At 48.4% G+C, this 19,290-nt stretch overlaps 1 protein-coding gene across 3 annotated transcripts in view; it reads right to left on the reverse strand.

The window, feature by feature from the left end:
- Afap1 (actin filament associated protein 1) overlaps positions 1 to 19,290 on the reverse strand; it is a 112,024-nt gene that overhangs the window by 79,131 nt on the left and 13,603 nt on the right. The window contains exon 1 of one of the 3 annotated variants that reach the window (XM_085691977.2): positions 10,547 to 10,570. The exons of 1 other annotated variant lie outside the window; for it this stretch is intronic. In XM_085691977.2, coding sequence (XP_085548103.1) covers positions 10,547 to 10,556 — 10 coding nt within the window. In that variant the 5' untranslated portion in view covers positions 10,557 to 10,570. Of the gene's footprint in view, positions 1 to 10,546; positions 10,571 to 19,290 lie in introns of those variants that run through there. One more of the 3 variants, XM_087909092.1, reaches the window with a different exon arrangement.

Below are 19,290 nucleotides of genomic sequence, written 5' to 3' on the forward strand. Positions count from 1 at the left end.
CTCACACTCAATATTCCTGCAAGGACAGGGCACATGGGCACAATAGACCTGGCACCACCTCTAAACAGAGGATCAATCACACTGAAAGCCACTCAGGAGAAAGAAACAATCATGCACCCTGCAAGCCTGTGCCACAGCCCCTGAACTAAGCCCATACTACAGCTGGCACCACATGACCATGGGGACAGCAGGCTCTACGCAGGAGAGACACTGGCTGGCAGCTTCCACAGACCTTCTGTCATCTCCAAGGGAGACGTCCAGATCCATGAGGACCACCAGACAGCTAGCCAGTTCTAACCTGATCATGTGACTCTTCATTGCTTTATTAAACTAAAAAACCTACCCTAATTGAGTTCTTAAAACTGCAACTTTGGGGACTGGCGAGATGGCTCAGTATAGGGCATCTGCCACCAAGCTCAATGACCTAAGTTCCATCCCCAGGACCCAAATGTGGAGGTAGAAAACTAACTGCTGCAAGATGTCCCGTCCTCCTCACACATATGCGGCACACACACACCCGTCCCGCTCGCATGCACATAAAATAAACGAATAAAAACTACAACATAGGACGCGAGGGATACAGTGGAGGCAGAGCCTTCCAGAACCCTGAGACAGCATCCTGCTAAGCAAGCCTCGGTTGCCTCAAACTCCCTCTACTATTTCCTGCCCCATTTCCTGCACCCACCCCAGTCAGCCTTCCAGTGAAGAAGGAGGGAGAGGGTCACACAGTACTCTGCAGATGACAGAAGGAGACAAGGCACAATCACGGCCCAGGAAGGCCTCCACATCGTCTCACTGACACCTTCCACAACACAGGAAAACAAATGCATCAAGGGGTCACAAGGTCTGCCAGTAACGCCACAGGAGGTGACAGGACACAGGCTTTCTCCAGTATAGCTGATGAGGCCACGCCTCTTTGCACCTCTTTGCCCTGTTCCGCATCAGTTTGAGGGATGTTTAAGGGTGCAAGGATCAGCAATGGCTAGAGGACGACTCACACTCCCTGTCTCTGCAGGGAGAGGGGAAATGAGCCTAACGGCCCGCACAACCCCTTTCTATCAGGAAAACGACACTCGATGGTGTTGGGAAAACACCAGCTGCCTCCCGAGCTCTGTGCAGGCTCAATCACACTTCCAAGTGGGAAAGCCAAGGCAAAGGCATGGGCGGCATGACCCCTAAGAAGGGCAGACCTGCGGCAGAAGATAAGATAACCTGCCGCAGAGAGGACCACCTCCCTCTCTGTTCCACATCCACCCACCTGGCGGAATATTCCATCAGTCTCAGAACTGCTGGGTTTTCTGCAAACCAGGAAAAGAGCCTACACCACATCAAAGCTCCCTGCATCTGTCCTGGGTTCATGGAAATGAACTCCGAAAGGAAGGCCTGAAACCCAGGGCAAAGTACGTTATCCCAACGCTGTGGAAGCACTGGGAAGGGAGCACAGAAACAAAAAGAAACATGGTCCCACGAGGCACTGGGAAGGAAGCCTGGCCAGTGATACAGCCGTCCATCCTCATATCCCTCAGGAGCTTTCTCACTGGCCCCTGCAGCTCAGCTGTCCACAGAGACTGCAGCTGAGCTCCTGTATCCTTCCGGCCCCTTTCCTTGGTCATCAGAAGGTGCTGAGCTCAGGGGCTGTGTCATTGGCTCTCTTCTGAGAGCCAGAAGGAAGAGCCTGGGGCTCCTGACAGCAGGCGTGAGACAGCCTTAACGCTCCAAGGAGGATGGGCCATGGCTCGCCAGGGAGTGGAGGCTGAAAGCTGGCATCTGTCTCTCCTGCATCCCCAGGCAGATGGCTTTTCCCCCCTGAGTGTGGGAACAGGAGGCAGAGCGGTGGGCACCTCGCTCTGGGTAGCATATGCCAGGGTGTTAATGGAAGCAAATTAGAGGCGAGGCTTGTCTCACAGCTGCGCTTCAGGGACTGGAGCTGCCACGTTCACAGGATGAGTGAGAGCCAGGTTCCTCTGGGATGTGAAACTCCGGGCCCTGGAAGTTCTGCTTACAGCTCTTTGGACATAGTATCGAGTGTGCTCTGTAAAGCTGGGGTGGCCTGAGGCTTGACTGCAGACATTATTTTGTTAAATGTCCTGTGTAGAGCTTGGCACAGTCTTTTGACATAGACTAGGCCTTCAGAAAATCCTGGCAGCTGCCACTTTCATTCCCGGTATAGTCTTTTACACAAAAGGAAGCTTCTCAAGAGTTCCTCTCCACCCCCAAAGAGCGGGTGGAAAGACTGAAGACGGATAACAGGCAGCCTGCCCTCTCCACAGTCACCACTCAGGGCTCACTGGACCATCCCTCAGAACCCACATTAGTCTCCTGTGTGCTTTACAAGGAAGCTATTCCTCCAAACATGGCTCCTTTCTAACAGGAAGGAATTGTGATGCAAAGACAGCACCACTTCAGAAGACAGGAAACGTCATAAAGTAGCCAGGCCCGACAGTGTTAGGAACATCAGTAACATATATACTATACAAATACAGATGCAACACATGCACGTGCACACACGCACCATATGCACGTGCGTTCAATACCATCTACACACTGCTACTTCCCAGATGTTTGCCTCAGTTTAGACCCCTGCCCTGGATTCCAGCTATTTGCAAGGGCCTTCTGTGGAGGACTCAGGCATACCCACTGTGGAATGCCGTGGCAATGACTCATCACAGGTGTGAGACACCCTGGGCAGCCTGGGGCAGTGATAAAGCATTACAGAAATAGGGCCTCCAAGGGATTAGGAACTGTAGGAAAAACAGGACTTTCAAGCAAGATACTGCCTGGTTACTCAGAGCAGGAAGTCAGAGGGTGACTGAGGTTTACCTTCACAGAGGCAAAGCAGAGCTAGGGCAGCCCAGGCCATTATCCAACCACCATCCAAACCAAAACCAGACAAGTCTCCCTAGGCACCCCTTCCAAATGCAGTCCTCCTGGCCCGCTCACCATTGTCCTAAGCTGGCCCACCATTTTCTCTATCCCCCTCCACACCCACATCTCTCCCTCCCTTCCCCCTTCTCTGGGGTCACTCTTGCAAACGTCCTCTTTTCCTCCCACCTCTGCCCTCTGCCTTCACACCCAAATACCTAAGAAAATACACACACAGAGGAAGGGCCATGTTTGGGGACCCTGGGTGAAGGGCAAACAGAAAAACCTTTGTCCTCCTTTTGAGACCTTTCCAAATGCTTGAATTATTTCAAAATAAACAACGAGGGGGAACCCACCACCCCTCTTCATGAACCATCCTATTCTCTCCTGGCCAGAGACTCTCCCCACTAAGCTCATCCATTTTTTTTTTCCATGAAGCACTAAGAAGTCTTCCTCCTCCACTACAGTTCGGGTAAGGTTCACGGGTGGTCCCGGGGGTTCATGGATTAGGAACCCTGTCCTCTGCATGGCTGAGCAAATGGACCTTTATGAAGTGGAGCCCAGAGGAAGGTTATTTCTGGTTCCTCCATGGTCTTTCCCTGGCTTCCGGTCTCATCCAAGTTATCCTACATGTTCCATGATGCCGTCTGCTGGGAATTCAAGGCCACCTGATCACCAACTTTCAGCCACAACGCTATGAGTGGAGGAAACTCCATAACGGATCCAGGCTTGACAGTGTCAGCAACATGAGGAGACACCACACACACATTTTAGGGATATACCCTCCACAGTTTGACCCTCTCATAGTCTCAGTTTCACAGCAATAAAATACACGGAAATGGAGACGATCAAGGAAACATTTAAAGTACTTTGATGCTGGGAGAGAGGGTGGAGCATGCTGAGAGGATGTGAACCTTCCCCTGAACCTGAAGTCCCATGAGGATCACTCCAGAGCTGAGCAAGGCCACACTACAACAGGCTCACATGTACCACCTGAAAACTAGTGTCTGAGTGGGGAAGACATTTCACCAGTCACCTACCCATCACAGAAAACACACTACAGCAAACCAGAGTTTTCCTGTTAGAAAAGGACGGGATCAAAAAGGTCTTTATTTCTATAGCACAAGACCTCGTTTTTATCAATGGACTGCAAACTAATGAGCCTCTGCCTCTTCTGAAACCCCAGATAAGTGTGTGGTGGCTTTTGCTCATCCATCTGGACCCCCACAGGATCTAAGAACAGACAGCAGAAGCTCGACTAAGGAGTAGGTAACTGGGCCTAGCAAACTGAGTACCAGGAAGGGGTGGTGGGTGAGTGACAGACTTAAAACAAGATGGAAAATAGGTTTCAACCAGCACTAAATACTAGCCGATTGGTAGTGGGCATCTGAGAGGTTGGGATCTTAAGGGAAAGCAAAGGGGGTGTGCCTAGGGAGCCAAGCTCAAGAATTCATTATTATCTCTGTGATTAATAACCAACATGGCAGTGGTGGGGCACATCTTTAATTCCAGCACCTGAGAGGCAGAGCCAGGCAGATTTCTGTGAGCTTGAGGCCAGACTGGTCTTCAGAGAGAGTTTTGGAACAGTTAGGACTATATAGAGAAACCTTGTCTCGAAACTAGATAGATAGAAAGATAGATAGATAGATAGATAGATAGATAGATAGATAGATAGACAGAATGAATGAATGAATGAATGAATGAATGGCAAAGGCTATGCGGAGAAGCCCTGTCTCAAAAAAACAAATCAATCAATCAATCACTAGTGTGGCAAAAAGCCTCAGATGTGCCTCGCTCTCAATGATTGTCATGATCTTCACACTCACATGCCTCCCTTCAGACCAGACAACAGTGACAATCCAGAAATCTATTTGGCTGGGAACTTAGCCGTCTCTAACAAAGTAACGCTGAATAAGTCTTGCAGGAATAACATTCTCAGTGACTCCAATTATTTCTAAGCCATGAAAACCTGCAATCAGAGAGAAGCACGAGATAACAGCCACATACCCAGAATGCACCCATCCTGCTCCCCATGACAACTTTTATTGGCAAATGGTATTTTCCTGTCCAAAATGTCCATTCTTTTTCAGAGCCTGAAACTGAATGTTGAAATGACCAAGGATAACAAATAAAGATGGAATGTGCAGATTCCAGGAGAGGCTGGAGAGGGGTGATGAGGACTGCCGCATGGAGGCCATCTCCACGGGAAGAAGACAGCGGTCACCAACCACCAGCCTAAAAAGCGCTAAGTGTGCAAACCCCCAAACAAATGGCTTCTGAAACAAGACCTTCAACCAACAGGGACCAGAGCCCAACTCCTAAGAACCACTGAAAACCTGGGAAAGCCAGGAGCTGTGATTTCCATCCCAGCTGCAATAAGCTGGCAGTGGTGTAAGGGTTCACTGAAGCAAAGGAGTGGATGGCAGAGGCACATGGCACAGCAGCCAGGAGGAGCATGGGCCACAGGCAGAGAAAGGGCTATGCAACAGGTTGGATCTGAAGCCAAGAACACCACCGGCGCCTCTGGGGAGTTCGTGTGTCTGAGCCCAACTCTGCTTCCATCAGTCAAAGGCTTTGCCTGTGTTAAGCCTTGCCGCCAGCAGGCTCCTCTGCTGGGAGTCCATCCCGGACCTTAGCAATGCCCTACCCGCCCCCCCCCCCCCCCCCCCCCCCGTGATAGCGAAAGTATGCTCTTTACACTGAGAATAGTTTTAGAGAGGAATGCAGTGTGAGGCCTGCTGCTAGGAAGAGGCTGGAAGCCTGCTCACAAGGTGGACTGACAAGGAAACACACAGAGCGTGCCCAGTAAGGAGAAGGAAAACTAATAAAGCTAAGGGGCCTGCTGCACCCCAACTTCTCTAAGTTAAACTGTATCACATGCCTACACTTTCCCCCAGGACACTCTGACCAGGCCATCACTGACTCCGTTATTTTCAGCTCTCATTTGTACAGCCACACGCAATGCCTCCATCTGTCATTCCACAGTCTCCGCTGCAGAAAAGCTCCTACTGGAGTCGGAGTCATGCGCCATGATGCCACCTGGGTGTGAGGGAGGACGTAGCAAGGGGACCAGAAGAGCCAGCCGGGGGCAGACGCTGGGGATAGGGAGAGCGGCCTCATCCCAGGCAGGCAGCATGCCAAGCACGCTCTTCCCATGAGCTCCTGGGTGGCTAGACTGGATGAGCAAGAATGTTCCTGCAAGTTCTATCATTTTCCTAGATACAGTTGGAACAACGAAGGCTGGAACTCTGGAATTTGAAAATGCTCCCAAATCCTAAACTTTCTAACTTCATGCAGCTCCACTGTGGAGCTCTGGATCAGGAATGTTTGACCAGTGAAGTCAAGGCAAGTATTTCAAAATCTGAAACCAAACCGCTATAATCTGAGACCCCAACCACTTCAGATAATAGAGGCTCCACCTATAAAGATGCAAATTCTGAACTCAACATAAACAGAGACAAAACTCAGAATTCTGCAGGCACCATCATTCCCCAGCATCTCAGATCCCAGCATCCTGGAGATGCTGCAGCAGAACCCACCCTCTCATTCCCATCAAAATCCACTTAGCCGGGAGTAGAGACAGTAGTTGAAAGTACCTTCTGCTCTTGCATAGGACCCAAGTTAGGTTCCCAGCATCCACATCAGGTGACGCAGAAATGACTGTAACTGCAGCTCTAGAGAATCCAATGCTCCTCTAGCTTCTGCAGGCACCTTTGTGCACACATAAACACACACTCACACACACACACAATTTTTAAACTTACAAACTACTAAGTTGGTCATAAACAAAACAAAACAAAACAAAAACCTCAATCTTACTTATATACTTAAAAAAAAACAAGCTTTTAAAAAAGAATACAGAGGATCTTTGGACAGCTCTATTTATAGAATTTGGGGTAGAATAAGTAAAAATTTTCATGATTCCAAGAAAATCAACAATGCATCTTGACTGGCTGTAAAAAGAGCCATCTTTCTGAGCCAGGCATGAAAGAGAACCCAGCTGGTTGGGGCCAGATGATAATCAACTCTCAGCGGGCTCTTGGTCCCAACTCCCAGAGCGATGCATGGAAAGAGAAAGCTATCAATGACCAGGCACCTGGCCACTTACTCGCCACACCATCTGCTTCTCTCCATGCAAATTTCAAATGAATGTGCCCTGTCTCCAGACAGAGCAAGGGCTGCATCTGTCTTTCCAGTCCCACATAATGGTGACTAACAGATTCAAGTTGCACCATAACGGCCTGTAACTCCAGCTCCAGAGGAGATCTGGTGCCTCCGACCTTCACAAGCACCTGCACGCTCATGCACACACACACACACACGCACACACACTTTAAAATGATTTAAATGATTATATTTCTTTTTAAAGGAGGACACTGAAAGCTCACTCCTGAAGTCTCCCCTCCATCTTGCACTCCCCACAACCAGTCCAAAAGGGTTGGGGAGACATCACATTTTCTGTTTAAAGACAGCTCGAGTTTCGGGTGTCTGATAGGCATACTTCTGCCCTTTTAGGATGAGGCTCTGTAAACCATCTGGTCAATGACAGAATGTCATTTTTTTTAAAGGGGAAACTTTAAATGCAGGCAAGTGTGCATGTTTATTTAAGTGCTTTGTGCTCGCACACGAGCAGACTGCGCTAACAGATTTCTCCGTATTTGGCTGACTTTGCCGGTTGCCATAAACAGGCTTCTGCATCTTTTCTTAATTGTTTATAAATAGCGCCAACATCCGAGAATGTAAATCAAGGCAAGCTGTGCCTACACTTGGCTCGGCTGTGATGGCAGTACATGACAACTGCCAAACCCAGGAGAGGCAATCCATGGCCTGCAGCGGATGCCACAAAGCTGCCTTGCATTCCTGCGACACCCAAGGAGACAGAAGCAACTTGCTCCCCACAAAGACAGATGATTCCTTTGTTCGGCAGACAGACACTTGCTGGCTCCGCACTGGCCTGCCCTGTCACATCCAGTGAGATTCCATGTAGTCTGCATCTTGGAATCCCCCACAGGAACGCAAAAGCGCTGCCGAGTCCATCTTACAGACACAAGGAATGGAGAATTGAATACACTGCCCAAGACGTCAGGCCAAAAAGAAGCTCTAATCTGCAGCAAAGGCAAAGCCCCAAACACCTTTCTGCTCCATCACACTGCCAAGATGAGATCCAAGTCCCTTGCAGGAGCAAGTCTAGGGACACCAGCCTAGTTTGCTTTTTGTTTCTGTGATGAGCACCATGACCAAGGCTACCTGGGTGGGGAAGAGTCTATCTCAGCTCACAGGTCACAGTCCACCATCAGGGAAACCAGAGCAGGAGCTCAAGGCAAACACTGAAGAAGGGGCCGTGGAGGAACACTGGGCTCACTGGGCCTGCTTTCTTACACATCTCAGGCCCACCTGGTTGGGCACCTCTTATAGTGGGCTGGACCCGCCCACATCAATTAGCAATCCAGAAATTGCTTTGCAGACAAGCCACAGGGACCCCCTTCCCAGATGTGTCATGTTGACCCCCGAGATTAGCTATTGCAGGCGCACTATGGGAGTCACAAAGACCAGCCAGTGTTCTGTTCCTCTGAGAACGCTGAGATAATCACCCCGGCGAGCCATGCCGGGCTCAGCACTGCATCCTGCTCCATTCTCACTATGATTCTTTGACAGTGTTGTGTTTCATCCCCATTTCCTGGTGAGAAAACAGAGGCCCATATAGAAAGGAAGTCATCTGTGAACACCTGTCAGGATCTTTTAGCAAATACTCAAAAGCAAATATTCCTTTAGTTACAAATGTTAACCAGACATAAAAGTAACGAACACCAGGGTCTGGAGGGGTGGCTCAGTGGTAAGAGAACTGACTGCTCTTTCAGAGGACTAAGGATCAATTCCCAGCATCCACATGATGCTTCAAAACTTTCTGTAATTCCAGTTCCCAGGATCTGACATCATCTTTTGGCCTGCAAGGGCACAGGGCATGCAAGTGGTGTACCAACATACCCATGGGCAAAGCTCCCATACACAAAATTAAAACACAAATAAAAATAATCTTTAAGAAGTAACACTATAGTAACAACAAAAATTAAAAAGCATGCTGTGGCCGTGGGCAAGGTATCTAACTCGGTCGTGCCTCGTGCTCCTTACCTGTAAAGCAAGGCTAATGACAGTAGGGTTTGGTTCTCACGGCCTAGGATGACATTAAATCAGTTAAAACATCACAGTGGGGGGACTCGATTGCACCTGAAACATCTTCAAAAGCACAAGCAGGTTTGGAATTTTCCAGAATGAAAAGTACAAAGCACTGTCACAGACATTATCTTTTTTGACCCTTGGAACACCTCTCCTAAGACAGCAAGCACAACAAAGACAGAGGGCCTCCAGAGCCCGGGGCTTACCAGCAGGGAGGGAGTTGCCTCCTCTCCCCGCACTCGAGCCTCACACAAGTGTTGCTCCTAAACACTGGAAGAAATGGCAACCCAAACTCAGAATAACGACCTAGAACCACTAGCCCACAGAACCGAACCACTCCTTCACAGCCCTACGACGCCTCTCTCTCCTGGACTGCTAAGGCAGGAATCATAGGCTGGGGGCCTGGAGCACCATGCTCGACGGCTGGCAGGTCCGTCTTTCGCAAGATCGTCCCATAAAATTAGTGTCACACTTTTTCAAAAAGACAGTGTGACTTTTATAGAACCATCCACTCCGCTTGGAAGGAATGTCTAATAAAACCGCAGAAGGATAGCGCACTCGAACAACGACAAATGAAGTTCATCTGTCACAGGCTCAAGTCCGAAAGCCCTCTGGGCACACAGCTGCTCTTCTGGGCTGAAATTGAATTGCAAGGGGACAAACAGATCGACTTATTGAAAGAGATTTAAAAATTAAAGTGCCCCATGTAAAAATTCCTTTAACTTGGATCTTTGGTTTGTTTGGTTTGGTTTTTCTGGGTTGAATGTCATCGTTGGCCCATAAGACAGCACATACTCATGAGATGTCCACACTGGTAGGACCAAGCCAAGCACGTCAGCAATACAGATGACTGCAGCAATACAAAACACTTCACAAGGGAGGGTTGAATAGGGATAGATCACTCAGGTACAATCCCAACTCACAGGATCACAGCTCACAGCAGTGGTTCTCAACCTGGAGGTCATGGTCTCCCTTTGGGTCAAACGACCCATTCACAGGGGTCATATACCAGATATACTGCATACCAGATATTTACATTACGATAGATAACAGCAGTAAAATTACAGTTATGAAGTAGTAACTTTATAGTTGGGGAATCACCACAACATGAGGAACCGTATTAAAGGGTTGCAGCATTAGGAAGGTTGAGAACCACGAGTTTATAGCAATAACAGATTTGACTCTAAGAATCTGGGGCCCTAGAAATTTCAGGCCAAATTTCAGCTCTATTCCAAGCTCCACCAGTACCCTAGGCCAGCAACTTCTGTGAGCCATAGGCAAACCATGTAGAAAGGAGGAGGAGTCATGTCTGCCCTTCTCACAGGACTCCTTGGGGCAGAAGATAAGATCTTAGGTTTTAACGTCTGTAAGAAATCACCATTGCCATTAATAGCAGCAGGGTGAGATGAGATCAGAGCAGTCTCCTCCCCAGCAAAGGAAAGTGGCGTGGAACCACGCACGTAGCCAAACGCGGTGGTCCATAAGAGACCTGGATGATGCCAACGCTCACCTCCCTCCATTGCCTCACCCCTCCAAGCGGTCACTTGGAAAAGAAGGGTTCAACAGAAGAGGCATCTTTTTCTGACGGTTTTGATGCTATAAGAAGTAAATGGTTGTGGCGTATTTTCAACATGGGTGCACTTAGAGTTCATCAGAGTCACAGACAAGCAGGAGATGCTGCGTCCCTCTCCACTGGCTGGAGGATGATTGTCTCAGGACTCTGAGGATGGAAAGGGACAACTGATGGAGTCCAAGATCAGAGAAGTCTTGAGTCCCACGTTACTCATAAGATAAGGCTGTGTCCTCAGCCAATAGGATGGAGAATCTGGGAATCAGGAACGTGATGCCTATGGAAGAAGAGCCAGGACTGGCACCATATCAGCACATTGGCCATGTTTGTCCTCTCTCAGCTGATGTCTCTTTCTGCAGAATGGTGTTTTAGAAATTGATTTGTTTTCATAAGTCTTTTAAATTTATTATTATCTCATTTCCCACAATGTCACCCAATCTTACCACACAGTGAAGCAATTAGATTTTTTTTCCTTGGTAAATGTTTTAGTTAGCCTGTGTACATGCTCCTAGCAAAAATCAAAAAGCATTCCAATGTCACAAGATGGCATTAAATTTCCTGAGCACAACCCAGAGAAATACAGGGCTGGAATCCTTAAAACATCTTAGAAAAAAAAAAAAAAGACACAGCAACCTCACTTCCGATGCACTGGGTCTAAGCTGCTACATCGGCCTCTTCTTTCCAGACCACCCTGTTCAACTGTCCTCTATATAACACTCTTAACTGACACCAGAGCCTTAGGACGGCTGCGTACCCACCACGGAACAGACCACCAACACCTGCTTACTGAAGATGATCTTGCCCTAATGTGGGCCGCCAAGTTCAGGAAGTAAATACAGAAAACAATTCTCTGGCTCTCTTGCCCTTTATCCAGATAGGCACGAGTCTCAGTCGAAACAAAACAGAAACACAGAGAAGGCTGGAAAGATGGCTCAATACTAAGGAGCACTTGCCACTCCTTCAGAGGTGTAGTCAGAGACTGATGTTCGGTTTCTGGCTGCTCAGACCCGAAATAATCACACAGAAACTGCATTAAAACAATGTATTAAAACACTCGGCCTATTAGCTCAGGCTTCTTGATTAACTATCTCTTACATCTTAAATTAACCCATTCCTATTATTTTGAATTTTACCACAAGACTTGTGGTTTACTTGTGGGCGTCTTTCTCCTTCGGCAGCTACATGGCATCTCTCTGACTCTGCCTTCTTTCCTCCTCTGTCTCTGCTTGAAATTCCTGCCTTGCTTTATTTTGCACTGCCATAGGCCTAAAGCAGATTCTTTATTAACCAATGGTAATAAACATATTCACAGCATACAGAGGGGAATCCCACATCCCAGAGGGCTCAGGTTCAGTTCCCAGCACCCACATCAGGAGGCTCACAAGCATCTGTAACTCCAGTTCCAGGAAATCTGACGACTGCTTCGGGCTTCCATAGTGTCTCAGTGAAGATTTCTACTGCTGTGATAAAACACAGTGACCGAATGCAACTTGGAGAGGAAAGGGTTTATTTCAGCTTACACATCCTGAGTACAGTTCTTCATGGGGGGAAGTCCGGGCAGGAACTCAGGGCAAGAGACAAGAGCTGACGCAGGGGTCATGAAGGAGTGTTGCTTACTGGCTTGCTCTTACACCAATAGCCTCTCCTGGGCTCTCTTCGTGGACTCCAGCCTATCACACAGCACCAAGCCGCAGCTTCTTTCCATGATCCTTTCATGTCTTCAAGACCAGTACCCTCTGGCTGACTTTTCCACTACCAAGTTTTGCTGTTAGCATGAGGTATAACCTTGGCCCCCCGTGAACCACAGCTTCTATGTGCTGACCCTGAGAAAACACGTCCAGAAGATTCTGCCTCAATGATGCTGGTCTCCGCTTAGTCCCATCTGAGTCCTGGGCCCTAGCTGACCACATAAATTGTCTCAGTAGAGCAGAGGCTGCACTTTAGTAGTTCTTCACTCAAATTATTACATGGTGGATGAAAGAGAGTCTTTGCTTCCCTCTGAAACTGCGCAAGGCGGGCCTCCATCGTCTGCACTGCTCTTAGCGTCCCTGTCTTCCAAGTTCCCGCAGCAGCCCTTTAAGCTCTAGCACTTGGTGGCTTCCCCAGACCGACGTTCCCAAGTCCTCCCACAACCCTCCCAAAATATGACCAGGTCTGTCACATCAATACCCCACTCCTGGTATTAATTTATGTCTTAGTCAGGAATTCTATTGTTGTTATAAAACACCAAGACCAAAAGCAACTTGGGGAGGAAATGGCTTGTTTCATCTTATAGCTTATAGCTTATATCACCTAGGGAAGTCAGGGCAGGAACCTGGAGGCAGAAACTGAAGAGGCCAGGAGGAGTGCTGCTTGTTGGCTTTGCTCAGCCTTCCTTCTTATACCATCCAAAACCACTAGCCCAGGGGCAGCACTGCCCCAGTGAGCTGTGTCGGCCCACATCAATCATCAATCAAGAAACTGTACTCCAGACTTGTGTATAGGCAAATCTTATTGTGGTATTGTTCCAACTAGGAGTCCCTCTGCCCAAATGACTTGAACTTGTGGTCAAGTTAATTTGAAACTAGACAGTACACAGGAATACCTGGTACACAAATGGTATGCTCACATACATGCAGGCAGACACACACAAAATATAAGTAAATCATTAAAGGGTCAGAGGGTCTGGAGAGGTGGCTCAGCAATTAAGGGATCTTGCTGTTCTTGCAGAGGACTTGGGTTGGTTCCAAGCTCTCACATGATGACTCACAACCACCTTTCACTCCAGTTTTAGTTCATTCTTCTGACTTCTACAAGCACCAGGCACATATGTGCACATACATGCAGGTGTATATTCATACACATAATATAAAAATAAGCTTTTTAAAATTGAAGAGCGAAAGGAGCCTTACAAATCGCATACACAACCTCCCCTCCACAGCTGAGCATACAATGCCCATGTAATAAAAGGAACAGCCTGGCTTCAGGATAGAGTCAAACTCAGCAGTGAGGCACCAGACTCTGGCTTGTGCCAGGACACTGCACTACTTCTAACGAAGGAGGGAAGGAGTGAGCACAGACCATCCCTCCCATGCCACCGTCATTCAACAGGTCAACCGGCACCTGTGGAAAGACCTATGCATCCCAAACACTGCACCTGGCTGCATTTTATCACTGTAGCATCACTTGAGGCTTTCCTTTCCTCTGCGAGAACATGAAGTCAGATGTGTGGAGAGTCTATAAGACATACTGGCGGTTGCTAGATGCTGGGGACTCAGCACTGACAAGAACAACGATCCCTGCTCAAGAAGAAGTGGTAGGCTAGGGAGGAAAAAAAGAGAAAGAGGCTGATGAAAGAGTTAATAGAATGAGGGGGTGAGGCTGGATGAGGAGCACCCACCTGTGCTGGGCAGCACCTAGAGAACGCCACTGAAGGGCTGCAAGGAAGCATGTACCTAAAGTAGCTGAGGATGCTGCTCTCAGTTGGCTCCCTTGGTTCCAGGAATCATGTTTGTGGTGGTTTGACTAGGAATTGCCGCCAGAGGCTCATAGATATAGATATGCTTGGTCATTAGAGAATAGTGCTGCTTGATAGGGATTAGGAGGTGTGGCTTTGTTCGAGCAGGTGTGGCCTTGCTGGAGGAAGTATGTCCCTGAGGGTGGGTTTTGACGTTTCAAATGCTCAAGCCAGTCCCAATGTCTCTTTTTCTTCTTCCTGATGTCCAATCAGAATGTAGAACTCTCAGCTGCCTCTCCAGCACCACGTCTGCCTGTGTGCCGCCATGCTTCCCACCATGATGATAACAGACAAAAGCTCTGAAACTGTAAACCAGCCCCCATTCCATATTTTTCTTTCTAAGAGTTGCCATGCAGTGGTGGCACACACCTTTAATCCCAGCACTCAGGAGGCAGGTGGATCTCTGTGAGTTCAAAGCCAGCCTGGTCTACAGAGCGTGTTCCAGGACAGGCTCCAAAGCTGCACAGGGAAACCCTGTCTCAACCCCCTACCCCCAACACAAAAAAGAGTTGCATGGTCATGGTGTCTCTTCACAGAAATAGAACGTCAACTAAGACAATGGTCATGGAGCTCACAGCATGGAATTCAGGAGAAGAAAGCAAAGCAATGGACCAAACAGCAGGCTGCCCATTCACGAAGGTTAAAATCAGCTTTTAGTAGCAATGGCCCAACTATAAAAATCCTTTGGATATATTCATTTGAAATTCAAGTATCCCAGGGAACAATATTTTAGTAGTAAATTAAGGCTACCAGTTAAAATCTAAAATAAAAATATGTGGGTTTCAAGAGCTAAGAATGTGTTATCGTTGACAAGTTTATTTCCTCTGACCTGTTTGGTTTTATTGCCAACTTGACACAAGCTAAAGACACCTAGGAAGAAGGAATCTCATTTGATTGCCTCAATACAATTGGTTTATTGCTGCGTCTGAGAGAGGCTGCCTTGATTTATGATAGATATGGGAGGGCCCAGCACAACGTGGGTAGCACCATCCCTAGGCACGTGTGTCTGGGCTGTGGAAGAAAGACATCTGATTGTGAGCCAGCGAGGACCTAGGAGGCAGCATCCTCCATGCTTTCTGTTCTAGGTCCTGCCCTGACTTCCCGCTGTGACAAGTTTTAACCTGGAAGTGACAGCCAAACAAATGCCTTTCCTCCTCAGGTTGCTTTTGCTCGTGGTGTTCATCACAGCAACAGAAAGAAAAGAAAACGAAAACCAATTCTCAATATTTATGTTGGAAAATGACAAGGATGACAAGGGTGGTGGGGCCATGATACCGTCACTGAGGGCTTCCAGGGCTGGCACTGAGTTGAGTCGTTTATATACATTTGCATAGAAAACCTCAGACAGTCCTGTTGGACAGCAACAGCTCGCTATCCCTTTCATAGGGGAAGCCACTTAGGTGTAGATTAACTTAAACATTGGCCTAAAGTTACACAGCATTTGGCGAGGCTGAGGACCAGCCCTTGCTAAGAAAGTATTGCTGTTTCTGAAACATCCCACACAGTCCCGGGGGGACAAGAGTGCAGTAAACACTTGCTGAGTACTTCATACATACTCAAGGCTATCCTGCCCCATTGGAATGAGATGTACGGTAGTCCTGCAAAATTAACTATCAACTTTCTCCTCCATAGAGAGAGGGGAGAGGGGTCAGAACAGAGTGAAGGTCAATGAATATGCTCGTGGAAGAATCCAGTAGGATGGAGTGGCAAGCTGTTCCCATGTTGTCTGCATGATGCTGGCATGATTTGAAAGAAGGCACAGCTGGAGAGAGGTAGCATCAGCAGCGTTGTCTACCAGTGACAGCAGTTCACCTCAGACCAAGATTCTCAGTCTCTGTCGTACAGAGATCTTCAAAGCAACCGCTCCCTACACTCCTCGCCCAAGATTCTACCTCAGTTGGCCTGGGATATAAGCAAGCATGCTTTTCTCAGAAACCCCCAGAGGCAGACAGGGTTGCAAGCCCTTGTCCCAGGTGCTCGCACACTTGGCCCAGCTCAACATACTCATTGAGATTCTGAGCACTAGAGAATGGCTCAGACAAGGCAGCCTCTACCCTTGACAACATGGGAGTGTTTGCTCTCTTCTTTTGGATAAAGAAACCAAGATCTCCGACTTATGCCAGGCCAAGCCAAATAAACTCACAGGTGAACAGAGATTTGGGTGTAGACTTCTACACAGAATACTTCCTGATTCTCCCTGCCAGAAGCCTAGGGACTAACTGAGCCCGGGGAATTCTGAGAGGAAATTCATGTCTGAACCACATGCATTCGTGTGCAGCTGCCTACACTTACCCCAAAGCACACCAAGGGTTTGGGGCTCCCTTTTTAAAATGGGTGGGGATGGAGAACACAGCAGCACAAAGCAAGACAGCTCTGCTTGCTCTACTCCCTCCGTGTCACCGCTGGCTCTGCTCTGAGCCCCGGGACTGAGAAAGGAGGGCACAAACCAGAAAGCTGAGGGTACTGTAGCTGCAGAGTCCACCTCAGAACAGAGAGGTTATTAAAGGAATCCCAGCCACCGACCAGGGAAGTAAGTGAAGAGTCACTTTGTCCATTCTTAGGAGATGGAAAAGGAAGTAGAAACACACACACACACACACACACACACACACACACACACACACGCCAGCTGAGAGAACATTAAGGTGTTTCACACCTGCACGTGTTCCACAATTAGCAATTCAAGCCTTCATTTTGTAAACCTTGCTCCTGCATCGCTGATCTTTCTAGAGGTCCTTTGCTGTCGGGGACTGTAATGGATGGTGCTTGGGTTGGCTAAGACATGTATTAATATAAGAAGAGAGGGCTCCGGTGTCTCCCTGGATGCCACCCTACCCCACTCCCTGTCCCCTATGTTCCTTTCATTGTCTCAGTCTCTTGGCTGACCCAGCATTCCCCAGAAAGCCAACACGCTGGCAGCCCTGTCGCTGGCTGCTCTGAGGCCACAAAAGCCAGAAAGCACTGAGCCGACAGGCTCCATCTGCGTCTCACAGTCTTCTACTTGTCATGCAGGTCACTCTGTGAACAGACTGGCCGAGGAAGGCTTTGGCAGGTTACCAAAAACTGACTCCTCTCTCTTTCTCTCTCTCTCTCTCTCTCTCTCTCTCTCTCTCTCTCTCTCTCTCTCTCTCTCCTGTCCTCCTTCTTAGGAGAGGAGACTGCCTGGAGGGCAGGGAGCTGAGAGGGCTGTTTTCTGCAGGGCACAATGTGCATTCCTGCCCCTCCCCACTGGAGACACCCCACCACATGCAGGCAGGAGCTTGTGCCTCCTTCCCACAGCTGCACCGTGGGGCAGGTGTCTCAGCTTTGTGCAGCTTGCTGTGAAGACCTAAGTGGGCTGCCTCAGGCTAGACCTCACCCAGGGGGTCACAGGCATGACCACCCCGTACCTTTCAGGTCTTCAGACAGAATTACAGATGTGCCTTCTTCACGTTCCAGAAACGTTGTTGACACAGCTGTATTCCCCAGAGGCTGTGGAGCAGTATCACAGCATATCTCACCTGCTCTCCCTGGGACCTTGCGGGACATACTGCTTCATCAGCTCCAGTTGCATTGAGAATAAAACCAAGAGTGCTCAGCAGTTCAGAGCACTTCCTGCTCTTGTAGAAGACCCAAGTTCAGTTCCCAGCGCCCACTAGTGATGCCTCACAGTGCTTGGAACTCCAGCTCCATGGGGACCCAATACCCTCTTCTTACCACTGAAGGCATTGCGTTCAGATGCAGTGCACACACACACACACACACACACACACACACACACACACACGTGCGCACGAGTTAAAAATAAAGTAACTTTAAAATTAAAAACACCAAATTCACAAAAATTCAGTGAGCTTCCCAAAAACCCCCCTCTTGTTAGAAGCAAGACATAAAGATCTTTTGACTCTGGAGCCAATACTTCAGCCAGTGTGCCACACAATCCCTGTGGGGCTGGGAGTCTTCCCTGACCTTAAAATGCAAACAGAAATCTCTCACATGTCTTCCAGCTTCCTCACAGAAAGCAACTTATGAATTTCCGGCAGTATCTGGAAAGTGCATAGGCCACTTTCCAAGGTCCCTTTATTTGTGTCTTGGACAGATCGTTCTAATGCAGTGGGGAGAGGGGCATGAGAAGGATTGCTGAGGGGGAGGGACAGAGGCACCAACTCTCACAGCCACGTGTGTCCCTCAGAAAGGTGTGCTTGAGGAAAGGTGACATGAAGTCCCATCAAACACAGAGATGAACGGGGGTAGAAAGGACAATGCATCCTTGGTGAGACGGCCCAGAGGTGAAAGGCACATACTGTTCTTACTGGGACCCGAGTTCAGGTCCCAGCACCCATGCCACGCAGCTCACAACCACCTACAATTCCAGGGCCGGAGGATCTGACCGCTCCGGCCTCCTCAGACAGCACCTACACTCACGTGCACATACACACTCAGATGTACGCACGTGCACACATGCATAATTAAAACGAATGACAGAGGCTTGAAAGACTGGAGAACTCAACTCATCTCCCATCCGCCATGCACATGGACCATGGATGTTTGGTCTCGCCATTACCCTTGAATGACATCCTGATGCTTCTGGAATAAAACTACTACATGTAACATGTACATACACGAACGGGTTTGGAGAGACCATGTTTTCTTTCCTCGGAGATAAATATCCTCAAGAGCAACTGCCCATTCATACAACTCCCGGATTAGCTTCTGAGAGACTGCCAACACGTCTTTGGAGGACCGCCCCACTTTCCTTTCCCACCAGCCCCTTTGACTCAGCTTCACACAGCATTTGCTTACTATTTTTTCTATTTTTTATTTTAGTGATTTCTTTTTTTTTTCTTTTTTGTTTTTTTTCTTTTCGAGACACGGTTTCTCTGTAGCTTTGGAGCCCATCCTGGAACTAGTTCTTGTAGACCAGGCTGTTCTCGAACTCACAGAGATCTGCCTCCCGAGTGCTGGGATTAAAGGCACGCCACCACTACTGCCCAACTATTTTAGTGATTTCTAACTGTGGACAGGTTTGATACTGTTGTTGTGATTTGGGGTTTTTCTGCAGTTTTAAACCCAGAGAGCCTCACACATACTAGGCAAGGACTCTCCACTGACATAGATCCCCAGCCCATGCTGGCTGTCTTTTGTGTACTTATTGGTTACCTGCACATTCCTCTTTGGTAAACCACCTCTCCATTTTTTTTTAAACATT

The sequence above is a fragment of the Myodes glareolus genome, chromosome 8, assembly GCF_982192425.1.
Source record: "Myodes glareolus chromosome 8, mMyoGla1.1, whole genome shotgun sequence".
Classification (NCBI taxonomy): domain Eukaryota; kingdom Metazoa; phylum Chordata; class Mammalia; order Rodentia; family Cricetidae; genus Myodes; species Myodes glareolus.